At 33.1% G+C, this 15,005-nt stretch overlaps 1 protein-coding gene across 1 annotated transcript in view; it reads left to right on the top strand.

Moving 5' to 3' along the window:
* The window catches only part of KIAA0586 (KIAA0586 ortholog), a gene marked incomplete at its 3' end in the record, with an annotated part of 75,339 nt that overhangs the window by 11,281 nt on the left and 49,053 nt on the right, over positions 1-15,005 (top strand). The window contains exons 5-12 of the mRNA XM_008589531.1: positions 375-549; positions 1,347-1,568; positions 3,826-3,979; positions 5,993-6,160; positions 7,379-7,502; positions 12,561-12,693; positions 13,326-13,543; positions 13,968-14,040. Coding sequence (XP_008587753.1) covers positions 375-549; positions 1,347-1,568; positions 3,826-3,979; positions 5,993-6,160; positions 7,379-7,502; positions 12,561-12,693; positions 13,326-13,543; positions 13,968-14,040 — 1,267 coding nt within the window. The remainder of the gene's footprint in view (positions 1-374; positions 550-1,346; positions 1,569-3,825; positions 3,980-5,992; positions 6,161-7,378; positions 7,503-12,560; positions 12,694-13,325; positions 13,544-13,967; positions 14,041-15,005) is intronic.

Genomic DNA, 15,005 nt, shown 5'->3' with positions numbered 1-15,005 from the left:
ATTTTTTTTTAGCTCCCACCAATAAGTGAGAACATGTGGTACTTCTTTTTCTCATCCTGACTCGTTTCACTCAATATTATTCTCTCAAGGTCCATCCATGTTGTTGCAAATGGCAGTATTTCATTCGTTTTTATAGCTGAGTAGTATTCCATTGTTTTCTGATATGCTATTACTGCCTTCAAGGGATTATTTTCTTATTTCTTTAATCCTTAGAGACCTGAGCCTTAATAAATTTCATTAACCAAATGACTTTGTTTGATAGGTGATTTAGCTAAAAAACGTCCAGTAAACCATCTTCAGCAGATAACTTGTAGTTGTTTCTTGAAATGGTTCAATGTAGCTTACTGAATATATTTTTACTTTTTTATTTATAGAGCTCAATGCATGCCTGTTTTTAAGGAAGTAAAGGTACATCTTTTAGAAGATGCAGGCACGGAAAAGGACGCTGTTGCTCAGGAGACCAGAACTTCACCTAGTGCAATTGATTCAGCTACGACTGTGGCTGCAGCAACTGCTGCTGCCATTGCGACAGCAGCTCCACTGATAAAAGTATATTTTTCTCTCCAGATATTTATAACTACTTTGTGAAATATAAAAATGTTTATTAAGAACTGATTCTATAAATGGTTGTGTCCAACTGTAGACTAGGGACCTTCTAGTCGCTCTCAGTTTGAATTTTCCTATTTGTGGTTGTGTACCACTTCTTAGGAATTGTGAAAATTACCAACTCATTGCTATGACAACACTAATGAATCTGGGACTTTTCCAGTTTTAGCACTGAAAGTCCCGCATCCTGGAAAACCATTGGTCCTGGGCAACCTGGGTGATCGGTCATCCTTATTTGAGAGCTAGAAGGAATCTTAGAGATCATCTGTGCCTCACCTGTCAGTTTGTAAATGGAGAAAGAGATAAATAGGTCAGTGTAGGTACAAGATCCTAACACTTAAAGGTGGCAGAGCCAAGACTGAAACTCCAGGCTGCTGACCTAATTCAGCCTCACATTAGGAAACTATCAAAAGCTACTTTGGCCTCTTTGTTTGGCTATTTCCTTCTTTTAAATTTCCATTTAAGTATCTTATGTCTGGCATTATAAAATTTTTTGTGGCAAATTTGGTATAATTTTTTTTTTTTGAGAGAAAGCATTTATGTAAGGATAGCTATCTCCTGCCTTTTATTCCTGTGACTCCCAAAATAAAGGCACTAAATCATCAGAGATCTACTGAGTAAAACCTCTAATTTGATCATTTCTCAGTAACAATTGCTTTATAAACCTTTCTAGTAGATGAACATATTTTTGGTATGTTTCTATAATATGAAATATTATTTTGATATTTTTATTGTTTTAGGTGCAGAGTGATTTGGAAGCAAAATTTAATTCTGTAACAGAATTACTTAATAAGTTACAGGAGACTGATAAACACTTACAACGTGTTACAGAGCAGCAAACAAGCATTCAGAATAAACAGGAAAAATTACATTGTCTTGATCATGAAAAGCAAATGAACGTGTTTATGGAGCAGCACATCAGGCATCTTGAAAAATTACAACAACAACAAATAGATATTCAGGTATCTATAATAAAGCCAGTACACATTCCATTATCTTTTGTCACTTGCATCTCTAAGCTAATATCCATTGATAATTGTAAAAGCTCATAGATTGTAACAGTTTCAGTTCTTGAATCATAATTTGCTTGTTCACCGTGATTCCCCTCATTCCATTATCTTTTGTCACTTGCATCTCTAAGCTAATATCCATTGATAATTGTAAAAGCTTATAGATTGTAACAGTTTCAGTTCTTGAATCATAATTTGCTTGTTCACCGTGATTCCCCCTGTGTGGAGAACTCTGCATGTTCTAGCTCAAATATTGCTAGTTGTGTGAGACATCTCCCCATAGTTGGATTTTCCTCCTTCTTCAGCATTTTTGTTCATACCATTTTTAAAGTGCATATATCACACTGCAAATATTTGTTAACACCAGCGGTTCTTTGCCTTGGAAAGTGCATCAGAATTACTTTGAGAACTTTATAAAAAAACACATGCTTGGGCCTCTCATAGATTGAGACAGCTGGTCTGAGGTGGTGCCTGGGAATCATTGAAAACTCTGTAATGATTCTGATGCACACCCTTGGATGAGAACCACCTGCTGTACATATTAGCTTCTACATATTAGCTTCTGCATTTAATTAAAAGAATGAAAATTTTTTAGTGTCTGAGTATAAGTCACTGGCCTATTGTAAAAAGAAGAGTTATCCTCACAAGAAGCTGATTGCATAGTTTCTTGTTTATCTTGGAATTTCCAAGTCCTGGAAAACTACTCAGCACTCAATCCATTTTTTTTTTCTTGAATGAATGAATGATTTCTAAATGCATTGGTTTTAATTTACTTTTTTTCTAATTAATGTACAGTGTTTTAAATATAACATTCAGAATAATGTACAAAATCAGTATATTATAGCACGATATGTTATCACAAAGTGAACATTAATGTGCTATAATTTTCAAGACATTGTATAGAGCTTATCTTCAGCTTTTCATGTGATTGAAGATAGTTTTTTATTGGGATGATTATAGACATACAAAGTAAAGTTTTAGTAACTACTCCACATGCATAACTAAAATTGAGTATGCAGCATATTATATAGTGAGAGGCCAGAACTTAGTCTATCAGAGTGATAGTCCGCAGTCTATAAACAAATTTACTTCTCTGAGCCTTGTTTTCTTTACCTAGAAAATATTATTTTGTCAGGATGAAATGATATGACACATTGGAAAAGCATATTGATTTCTTAAGGAGTGGATTTTACTCCATCCTAAATGCCTGTTTGCCATCCATCTCTAGAAAATATTATTTTGTCAGGATGAAATGATATGACACATTGGAAAAGCATATTGATTTCCTAAGGAGTGGATTTTACTCCATCCTAAATGCCTGTTTGCCATCCATCCATCCATCCTTCCATAACTAAATCTATAATTTACTGACTTTATGATTTTTGAAGAATGGAATCTTTGCTGACTCAGATGTCACATTTATAAAGCTTATCATTACAGAAAGAGTTGAAGTTTCGGTGATGTACTAGTTATACTAGTTGTTCAATAAATGCTTAACGAAATGAAGTTAGTTGAGTCTGTCCCGTCTGTTTTATGTAGAGGAATCTTGACATGCCTTTAGGAATTCTGTAAAACTATAAATCTTTTTAGGTTTTTCTTGACCTGGCATAAATTTGAAATCAGTTTTATTAGTTGAGATACTCACACATTCCAGATATTTGAATAAACGGTGCAGAAAACTGTGTTGTCGCTATAGTTCCCATTTATATATAAACGCATATATTATTGCTACTACTAAGCATGGCCACTATTTACTTGAGTGCTTACTATCAATGGTTTTCAAACCTTTACTTCAAAGAAAATCTTACCATCAGGATATAAAAGATGAGATGTTTTGGTTTTTAATTCCCTGGTTGAAGCAGAGGCTTAGAACTAGTGCTCCTTCTTCCCGGTCCTTTCCTAGCCTGCTGCAGTGGCCCCTAAGCCATCTCTGAGGTAGGAAGGAAGCCACTGAGGTTAAGCATGGTTAAGGAAAATGGTTAAGGTCACACAGCAGAGTCAGGCTAACCCAGGCCTTTGTGATATTATGTTCGTCCAATGGCATCCATGCTGCTGCTGCAGTGGATAGTTGCAATGTTATGTATATATTTTTATTGTTTATTAAATATAATAAGTTACTTTTAGGTTCTCTGATAAATTTCAAGGTGTTTTGTTATCCGACTCTTTCAAATGATGTTTGAAATTAATAAAATAATTCTATTTCTTCTAGACTCATTTTATTACTACTGCACTCAAGACCAGTAGTTTTCAGCCTCTTAGTATGCCCCCTTCCAGAGCAGTGGAAAAGTATTCTGTAAAACCAGCACATCCTGATCTTGGTAGCAATAATCTACCTTCACATAACATATTTGCTTCCAAACAAGGTAAAAATATGTAGTTCTCTATGAATAAAAAATGTCAGCTATGAGTTTTCTTTCTGCTATATTAACTGAAAACTTATTTACGAAGTGTTAGGAGTCTTTGCTTTATAAAATTTATAGGAGCCTTCTGTTTTCTAAAATTACTGCTATATTAACTGAAAACTTATTTACGAAGTGTTAGGAGTCTTTGCTTTATAAAATTTATTTATAGGAGCCTTCTGTTTTCTAAAATTGGTTCTTTTTTTAAGCCAAGTAATCTTTAGGTTATTTTGAAACTTGTTTAAATAGTAGATAATGTTCTAAATTTAATGGCTTTAATTAATAAGCTTGATAAATTGTTAGAAGCACTTATAAATTTAGAAAAATTTTACTTATCTAGTAACAAAAATGCTTGTAATAAATCCTCCAGTTCTCTGACAAACTTCATATTTACTATTTTTCTTATTCTGTCGAGAGAAACCACCTGAGTGCAATTCTGAACTATGTCTAAGTATTTTGAGTTAGTAATGCAAGTCTGTTTATCTTAATAGAATTTTAAAACTATTTATAATAGCAAAGAAATACCTAGCTTATTTGCTAAGCCTTTGGAACTTAAAATGAATGAATAATTGTGTTTCCAAATGATTGATATCAATGATTTGAATAATGAACTAAAGACAATTAAGGGACTATCCATTAATGATATACAGATCCATGTAGTATGATATTTCCAACATTTGATTTGTTAAAACATTGTTGTATTACAATCAGTAAAGATTCCTTATGCTTGTAAGGTGCTTGTTTTGCAACAAATGAGTTGTGTAACAAAACTGTTGTAACATGAGTCAATTTTTAAGTTGTGAAGAGAGGACAGTGAAGCACAGAAGGGTGTGATGTAGCACAATCAGTAAAGATTCCTTATGCTTGTAAGGTGCTTGTTTTGCAACAAATGAGTTGTGTAATAAAACTGTTGTAACATGAGTCAATTTTTAAGTTGTGAAGAGAGGACAGTGAAGCACAGAAGGGTGTGATGTAGGTGCTCAAGGTTATCTGGCTTGAGAGGGAGAGTGTCAGAGCCAGGGCTGGAACTCAGGTTTCAGTATGACCCAGTCCTGTGCCTTCTACAGAAGTGGACACTTTTTTCATACTTAGTTCTGAAGAACTACTTGCTCATAATTTTGTTTTTTTAGACTTATGTTTTGAAGGAAAAAATGTACGTTTTATTGATTATATACTGAATTTGTTTCTTTTGCATATATTAGTTACAGGAAAAGACATAGAAAAATGAGTAAATTAAAAATTCAACAAACTTTTATAAAGTATTAAAATATATACATTTTATATTTATATTTTTAAAAAATAATAAAAATAACTTTATTCTGTATTTTTTCTTAGGCATATATAATTTTTATATAGTTGTAATTGTAGCATAAGTATAATTTTATACTGCTTTTTTACTACTATCAAAAGTATTTTCTATGTTTTATATAGTTATCTTCTTAATTTTAATTTTTAATGACTAAAGGATAATTTATTTTGCAATTTACTTGACCATTATCTTGTTATTGGACACTTAGGCAGTTTTAGGTTTTTTTTCTTTACAAATAATATTGTAATGAACATCATCATATATTTAATATTTTGTTACTTTTATTTTATTTCCTTAGGATAAATTCCCAAGAGTAAGATTACTAGGTCAAAGTATATAAAAATTTTACAACTTTCTATACTTATTGCTAGATGGTTTATCAGTTTTCACTGCCATGAGAAGTGTTTGGTATGCCATTTCACCACAGCTTCAGTAGTACTGAGTATTATATTGATTCTTATATACTAGCCGTAAGTGTAAAATGTTTATAGTCTTCTTTTCATTTGATTTCTAGTAAGGATGAAGTTATTTCTATATACTTATTAATAATTTGTGTTTCCCATATAGCTTTGGTTTTGTTTTTAAAGTATGGGGAAGATTAACACCCTACAATTAAAAAACAATTTAAAGTAAATTTAATGTATTATTTTCTTTATTTTCTATTAAAGCACCTTTAAGAGAGGTTGAAGGTATGGGTTTTGATAAACAGAAATCGCCTTTGGAGACACCAGCACCTCGCAGATTTGCTCCTGTACCTGTTTCAAGGGATGATGAAATATCAAAGAGGGAAAATCCTATGGAAGAAAAAGAAAATATAGAAATATCAGGCCATAGAGGTAAGAAAGCAATTATAATTAGAACCCACCTTTCACTAGACCTATCTCAAATTAGGAAATTGTCATGAGATTTTCTCACTTATGATTTTTAATTCTCTGTGTGCTTAGAAGTAACTAAAGTGGGATCTCTATTTTTAATATTTTTCTTTAAATGGTACTGGGCAAATCAAGCTTCTTTAGATTCTTCATAGGAGTTGGAGGTCTACATTTGTAATTGTTGTGTTTCCTATAGGTTATTACTTAAACTTCTAATGAATAAGTTTTGTATTAAAAAATAATGCTTTGCTGAAGGTAAGTCTGATATTTTTAGAGCATGTTTTCTTATATTGTTTTTAGGTATAAATTTCAGTAATAAAACTCAGAGAAATTTAACATTTATCATCATGTTCAGTTGCAAAAAGTGCTAATATATGAACTTTTTAATAGAAGACAAGAACTTTTATAAATGACCTGAACTAATAGTATGTTACAGAGCCTTAAAATGTAGCCTTTCGAGTAAAAGTAAGTGAAAATATTAAACTATAGGCTTTCATTCTTGGAGTGATTTAAATGCATTCAAATCTTAGGCACATTTAAATAGTTTTAAGCAATTTAGAAGATAATGAAATCTTCAATAAAGAAACAAACCTCACCAAAAAGAAAATTATGTAGTTTCACTAAAAACAAGGCTAAAGGGAAGATCCAATTATTTGTTGCTGTGAAGAAACAGATAAATCTCCTTTGTACTAATTTATAAAAATAGTCCAATTTTCTGGACTTCGTGATAATGACACTTATTCAAGTTCCTTTTATCTGTGATGGAAATAAATTCATGCTTTTACCTATATAATTCAAACTTCTTCTATTTTTATTGTGTATATATATGTATATTTGTTGTTGTTTCTGTCTTCTTTTTGCTTTTCACTCTGGCCAATATAGGGATTGAACCCTGGATCTTGGTGTTATTAGTACCATTTTCTAACCAATTGAGCTAACCAGCCAGCCCCCCCGCCTTTTTTTTGAGGTATAAATATTTAGTTTTATTTGGTGAGTGTATGGAGTCTTTGAAGAGTTCATGGAAAGATTCATATTATCTTTTAATTCCATTGTGGAATGAATTGAGTAGATAATCATCATAAGAAGCTAATTTAGGCCAAGAGTACAAAGATATGTGAGATATTATATGAAAGAGAAATGAATTAGTATTTGGAAAATGATACTATATTTCTTCTATTGTAGGAAATGTAAGGCTATTGGCACAAATTTTAAATAACAATGATTCTGTGACAAGAAAAAGTGAATCATCAGACCAAACCTCACTAACTAAATCAAAAATAGGATGGAATCCTGAGAAAGGAGACAGGTAAAAATAAGAGATTGGAATGAAAGCTAGACTGAAAAGAGCTTTGTTCAGATTTCTAAAATCTCTTTAGGAATTTTAATTATAGCACTGCTTTTTAAAAATGTCTTAGATTTAGGTACTATTTTCTGATGCTAATATATCTGTCTTCCCCTTTTTTATAATATAGTGATGAAATGAATATCTCTTTTTTTCAAAATACAGATTATTAATTTCCAATAAATGCAGATTATTTGTTTCTGTTGAAAATATATGTGGGATTTACTTAAAGAATAATGCAATGCAGGGTAGGAGGAAGTGGGTTGGGAGATAGATGAATAGCCATTATAGTAGTTAAAAATGGATATTCGGAAATTTATTATACTACTCTCTCTACTTTTGTGTATGTTTGAAATTTTACATAAAACCTTTTTAAAAAATCAGGTAAATCTGGCCCAATTTAATTATATTTATCTTTAATATCATGAAAACTACAGTAATAAAACCAAAAGAGCCACATTTAGAATAATTTTCTGTGGAGATATTGTACAATTTAATCTATATACATTTAAAGTAATTACTGATAAGGTAGGATTTATGTCTGCCATGTTGCTATATGTTTTCTGTATGTCTTAGATATTTTTATTCCACTATTCCTCCATTACTGCCTTCTATATTTAATAGTATTTTCTAGTGTACCATTTTAATTCCTTTGTTGTTTCCTTTACTATATATTTTTATTTTCTTAGTGGTTGTCCTAGGGATTATGATTAATATATTAATTTAAGACAATCTAGTTTGGATTAATATCAATTTAACTTCAGTAGTATTCAAAAACTTTGCACCAGTTTAACTCTGTTTTGCCCTTTCTTTCTACCATTATTGTGATACAGATTACATCTTTATGCATTATAAGATCATCTATACAGCTTCATAATTATCACTTGATGTGGCTGTCTTTTATTTTTTATTTTTATTTATTATTTTTTGGGGGGGTGTAAAATATTCCTTTTTTTATAATTTTTCATTTATTAATATATGATGTAGTTGATTTTTGTGTCCCTTTACCAATTCCTCCTTTCCCCCCTTCCCCCTCCTCCCTTTCCCCCTGCCATCAATATCATATCCGTTCACTTAACAAGTTCAAGGAATTATTGTGATTGTTGTGAAAATATTCTAATTTCCTATTATTACACATTTCGAAGTTTCTACTGTTGGGCTGAAATGATCTCCATCTTATGTAAAGTTTTTGGTGGAATACATTACTAAAAGTGAAATTTCTAGGATTTGTATATAGTTCTGTGCATTATATATTTAATTCATATAATTTTCTTGTTTTTCAAATATAGGAGCAATAAATTATCACCTGCAGTGTGTGAGAGTGTCTACTGTCCTACTCTCAATAGCAAGGGTATAATGAGCAAAATATTTATACAGGAAATATATATCCAAAATTTAATTGCCATTTCTTTGATTTGTGGGAATTTGAGCATGGTTTTACTATTTGTTTGCAAAAACTTTGCAGTATTAATGATATTATCTTTCTTGAGGTTATTATAAAGACTAATTTTCTTCATCTGAACTAAACTTTAAAGTGATGGCATAGCCAGCCTCCAAGATGGTCACCAGTGATTCTTGTCTTTTGCTAGTCATACCCTTCTGTAGTGCACTCACACATTGAATTGGGGTTGGTCTGTGTAACCCATAGAGTATGGTGGGAGTATGATATGTGACTTCTGAGAGTCGGTTACCAAAAATACTGCAAATTCCATTTTGGTCACTCAGTCATGCTCTTTTTCCCTATTGAATCATTCCCTCTGGGAGCAGCCAAGTATTATAACATGAACAGCTCTATGGAATAGCCCTTGTGGTAAGGAACTGAGACCTATTACCAACAATGATATGAATGAGCTTAGAAGGTGGTCCTCCAGCCCTAGTCAAAGGTTCGGATGGCTTCAACCTCATGAAAGGCCCTGAGCAAGACTTTACAGTTAAACTGCTCCCCGATTTCTGATTCCAGAAACTGTGTGAGATAATAAATGTTTGCTGTGTCAAAATGCTAAAATCTGGGATTGTTTCTTACACAGCAAGATGTAACTAGTTATTTTAGTCAGGGTTCTCCAGAGATACAGACCAGTAGGATATAGGAGTGTACTTAAAAAAGTTTGTGGAGGGCTGGCCGGTTAGCTCAGTTGGTTAGAGTAGAGCCTTGTAACACCAAGGTCAGGTGTTTGGATCCCCATATTTTTTTGGCCAGTTGCAAAAAAATAAAATATACAAGTTTGAGGAAAAATAAAATTAAAAGATAATAGATGTCCTTCAATGAACTTTTTGAAGTACACTTTCATATATGTAAGTATATAAGAGGCGATTAGGGAAATTGGCTCACATGATTATAAAGGTTGAAAAGTCCCATGACAGGACATCTGCTAACTGGAGACACTGGGATGCATGTCTCAGTCCATGTCCAAATGCTTCAGAATCAAGGAAGCCAGCATGTGACTCTCAGTTCAAGGCCAAAGGCCTAAGAGCCCAGGGAGGCCATTCGTGTAAGTCCTGGAGTCCAAAGAAGAGAGAAACTCAAGTTGTTGTCCAAGAACAGGAGAGATGTTCTTCCCAGCTCTAGCAGATAGAAAAGAGTTATAAGCAGTAATACTTATACTGTCTTTTATATTTACTCATATAATTAACTTTACTAGTGCTCTTTATTTCTTCGAATGGATTCAAGTTAGAGTCTAATGTTCTTTTTTTTTCTTTTTGGCAGCTGGCTGGTATGGAGTCTAGTGTTTTTTTGAGTCATCTTGAAGGACTTCCTTTAGTATTACTTGTAGTATGGAGGCTAGAAGTCCAGGATCAAGGTGCCAACAGAGTTGTTTCTTTTGAGGCCTCTCTCCTTGGCATGCAGATGGCTTCCTTCTTGGTGGCTTTTCACATGATCATCCCTCTGAGCACACATATTCCTGGTGGCCTCTCTTTCACTTTTGGAGGATAGTTTTGCTAGACATAGAATTTTTGGTTGATATTCTTTTTCTTTTAGCATTTTGAATATGTCATCTCACTGCCTCTTGACTGTGGTTTCTGATGAGAAGTCAACTGTTAATCTTACTGATCCTTTTCATATGATGTCATTTCTCTCGTTGCTTTCAAGATTCTCCCTTTGTCTTAGGCTTTTGACAGTTTGACTATATGTCTAAGTATGGATATCTCTGAGTTTATCCTACTTGGAGTTTGTTAAGCTTCCTGGATGATTAGATTAATTTTCATTAGGTTTGGGGCATTTTTGGCCATTAGTTCTTTTATATAATTAAATAGTGTGCATTACCTTTCTCCCCTCTCCTGCTATGACTACAGTGTATGTTGGTGTGCTTGATAGTGTCGTATGGGTCTCTGAGACTCTGCTAATTTTTCTTTCTTTTTTCTGTTCTTCAGACTGGATAATCTCAATTAGCCTGTCTTTAAGTTTGCTGATTCTTTCTTCTGCCAACCACAATATGGTGCTGAGCCCCTTTATTGTACTTCACATTTCAGTTATTGTATTTTTTATCTTCAGAATTTCTATTTGGTTCCTTTTTTAGGAGTAATTTCTATCTCTTTATTTGTAATTCTCTATTTGGCAAGACTTTATTCTTGTACTTTCCTGTAATTTTTTAAATGGGTTTCTTTTAGTAATAGCTGATTTATAGTCTTTGTCTACTAAGTCTCGTATCTGGGATTTCTTAAGGACAGCTTCTATTGACTGTGCTTTTTCCTGTGTTTGGGCTAAACTTTCTTGTTTCTTCATGTGTGACATAGTTTTTTGTTGAAAACTGAATATCTTAAGTAATGCAAGGTGGAAATTCTGGAAATCAAATTTTTCCACCTCCTGGGGTTTATTGTTGTTGTTGTTGTTACTGTTTGTTTAGTGATGTTTCTGGACTAATTCTGTAAAGTCTATATTCTTTGTCATGTGCAGCCACTGAGGTCTCTACTTTGTTAGCTTAGTTTACTAATTATTGGCAAGAGAATTCCTTAACTATCTTAAACTGATAAGTCTCCCTCTCTTTGCCAAGGGGCTGTGTGTATGTGTATGTGTATATGTGTGTATGTATGTATGTATGTATGTATGTATGTATGTATGTATGTGTTGGGACATGCTGCCTCCAGTGCCGTGGCTGTTTATAAGTCTGTTTTAGTCTTCACTACTTGCTTGTGTACAGTCTCAATATCAGCCAGACATGTAAAATTAGGACCTTTTCAGGTCTTTCCTGGGGATGCACACAACATATATGTGTGTGACCACAACTCTTACATATGTGCATGACCTTCTAGATCCCCAGGAATATGTTGGAGCTTCTCAAGGCTCCACCATGGACATCTTATTCCTTAGATTTTCAATGTTTGTTGGCCAAACATTGTTTACCTCAGCTGATATCACTGCCTCAGGCAGCTGAGATGTTAAACAATTGCCACTGTTTTTGAAAAATGCCCTGGGGATAGGCTTTCTCACTGAGCCCGCTCTGAGTCAAGTGAATGGAAGTTTTTGGGGGGGCTCCAAACCCGTTCTGCCCATTTTAGTGGTTGTGAGGCTGTTGGTTTTCAAGACTATTACAGAGTTAGGAAAAGGGTCTTGAGAAGGGGGCAAGTTTTTAAAAAAAAAAATGCCAGAAAAGTTGCTGTTCTTAATCAAAGTCAGCCATTTTTCTTGAATAAATTCTTCTTGGATTGTTGCAAGCCTTTCTTTAATTTCCAGAGTTCTGAAAAAATTGATATTGATGGTTTTTTCTAGTCTTCTCATTGCTCTTATGAAGGAACTGATTTTCAGAGGTTCTTACTCAGCCAGTCTGAAGTGCTTCTGAATGTTAGCTTCTTGAAAGAAAAACCTTTTTCTGCTCTTTTCCCACGATGCCTAAACCTTTTTGGTCAGATTCATTTTGTCTTTGTTTCATATGTTTAATTACATAACTGATTAATTCCATGGTACAATTTTAGTAGGATACCATTTAGTAATTTATAACTAAGAATGTATCAAAGATTTATGTAATCAAATGTTTATTGAACTTATGACAATCTAGGAAAAATTTTTTTTTCCATAATCTTCTATAGCATTGAAACTCTATCTTGTCAAAGATTTCCCTCCTATGAAGAACTAGGAACAGCTAAAGTGACTGTGCAGAAGCCTGATGATGTTCTTCATGATCTTGGTCAAAAGAAAAAAGAAAGAAATGGCATGCTCCAGGTAAAGTGGAAATGGTGTTAAAATTGATGTGAATCGATTGTGTAAAGGTGAAAATTTTGAAGGAATAAAGAAGTTATGAAGACAGAAATCAAGAGAAAGGATGAAGATAAAGCATTGAAAATACCAAGTCTGTTGCCTTTACATGACTTTTCCAAAAGCCCCCATGAAGTGATTTCTATTATGGCTCCTTGGCCAGGACTGAGCCACCTGGCCATCTCTGGCTTTCCAGCTTCTTTTGGAGAGGAAGGAAGGGGGATAAAGAGGTGTGAATAGGCCTTTTTCATCCAGTCTGCCATGCCTACCTAGAGCCAGCTTGCTCTTATTTTGTTTTACCTTCCTTCACAAGATAGAGCTGTTATTGGCCACTGGACTGCCCAGCACTGCTATGGATTTTATTTAATGTTATTTTATTTAACACTCTATTTTATTTAACACTCACATTAGTACTTCTAAATGAAAAAAAAACCTTTAATTGCCAAGTGTTCTTTGTAACTCTTCAGTTTGACACATTGAATCCTTAGAAAATTTTGGCATAGTATATGGCCCAAACAATAGTAACAGCTCTTATTTGTACTAAAATAATCAATGTAAGTTTTACATGGCTACTTTTTTGCCTTTTTTTTTCTTTTAAGCCAAAAGAATCTCTTATTACATTGAGGCTTGCTGATCTTCCACAGAATTCTGTTAAGCTTCAAACAACCAATACGAGATCCATATTGAAAGATGCTGAGAAGATTTTGAGAGGAGTACAAAACAATAAAAAACTACTTGAAGAAAACCTGGAAGCTATTATTCGTGCAAAGGATGGAGCTACCATGTATTCATTCATCAGTGCTCTATCTACCAACAGGTAAGACAGGGTATTGCTATTCAGGGTTATTTATGAAGTTGCCAGTTCTACTTTCATGATTTGTTTTTTTCTAAGCACTTCACTCTGTTTAATGTGTTTTAATATTTAAAAAGGTTCTTTATTGCCTTTTAAGATGTGGAATTTATTATTAAGTTGGAATTTGGATAAAAAAGTATATGTGATGGTACTACTTTTTACTGATGGAAATTTTTCTTTTAATTTTTTTCTGTCTTTGGTATACATCTTCTGGGGTCCACATGTGCTTTTCAAACAGTTATCCTTCAAACATTTGTTGAAAACTAGTACTGTTGCTTTTCCTTTCCAGATGAATGATGTTGGGCTACACAATAGATTCAAAAGTAGTTAAGAGTCCAGTTCTCAGGATATTAAGTGCTAATTTAAGAATTTTTGTTTTCTTTTGTAGAGAGATCTCAGAGAAGATTAGGATCAGAAAGACAGTGGATGAGTGGATTAAAACTATTTCTGCAGAAATTCAGGTATGTCTTGGAAAAAACTGAAAAGTAAATTTTCAGGAGATATCATCAATTCCAATTAATAAGTATCACACGTTCTGAAAATATGCCTCATATAATACTCCAATTATAATTATTAATTTCACTCTTTCACTCTTTCTGTTTACTTAGTAATAAGTTTGGTTTTATTTAACAATTGCTTTATCTCATAGGTTTATATTATGGCTCTTACCTGGCAAATTGTTGGACAATAACTAAAATATGAGTAATTTGAAAGAATATTTAGCAAAAGCATTTAGAGAAGAAAAGAATTACACTTGCAAAGATGTTTCAGGACAGCATTTTTAGAAGCATTAGCTCACCAAAGTAAGAACACTGAAGTTATGTAAAAGGAAAACCCTGCTGCTAGATGATTTCCAAGCTTACTAAGTTCATGGAATGCAGTTCCAAGTGGAAAAGTAGCCTCTTTCTCACATCCACAAAAGTCATGATATGTCTTCAGACATCAGCATCAGCAAAACTCTGGGAGTTATTTTTATTAAGGGGTCAGTAATTTAAAGCAAATTCTTCAAGTTTTATATATCTGAGGTAGCAAAACTAGATAGGGTGACTTCTTGTTTTATCTTGGGTGCAAAGCATTTTTTTTTTTCCTGACTGTAAGATTTGCTTATATGCTTATTCACAGTAGTAGCAAGGTGAAGTATCAGTTCTGTTTCCATAGCAATAAACACAGAAATATATTTTTAAACTTTGTTCTTTAAGAGATATGCCTCTTCAGCTCACAGTAGTAGCAAGGTGAAGTATCAGTTCTGTTTCCATAGCAATAAACACAGAAATATATATATATATATATATCTTTAAGAGATATGCCTCTTCAGCAAATGGTGCTGGGAAATCTGGATATTCCTATGTAGGAGAATGAAACTAGGCCCATACCTTTCACCATATACCAAAATCAACTCAAAATGGATTAAAGAATTAAATATACA

This window comes from Galeopterus variegatus, unplaced genomic scaffold (genome assembly GCF_000696425.1).
Source record: "Galeopterus variegatus unplaced genomic scaffold, G_variegatus-3.0.2 Scaffold5501, whole genome shotgun sequence".
Lineage (NCBI taxonomy): Eukaryota > Metazoa > Chordata > Mammalia > Dermoptera > Cynocephalidae > Galeopterus > Galeopterus variegatus.
The sequence above is the reverse complement of the archived record's forward strand: the minus strand, read 5'-3'. Positions and strand labels throughout refer to the sequence as shown.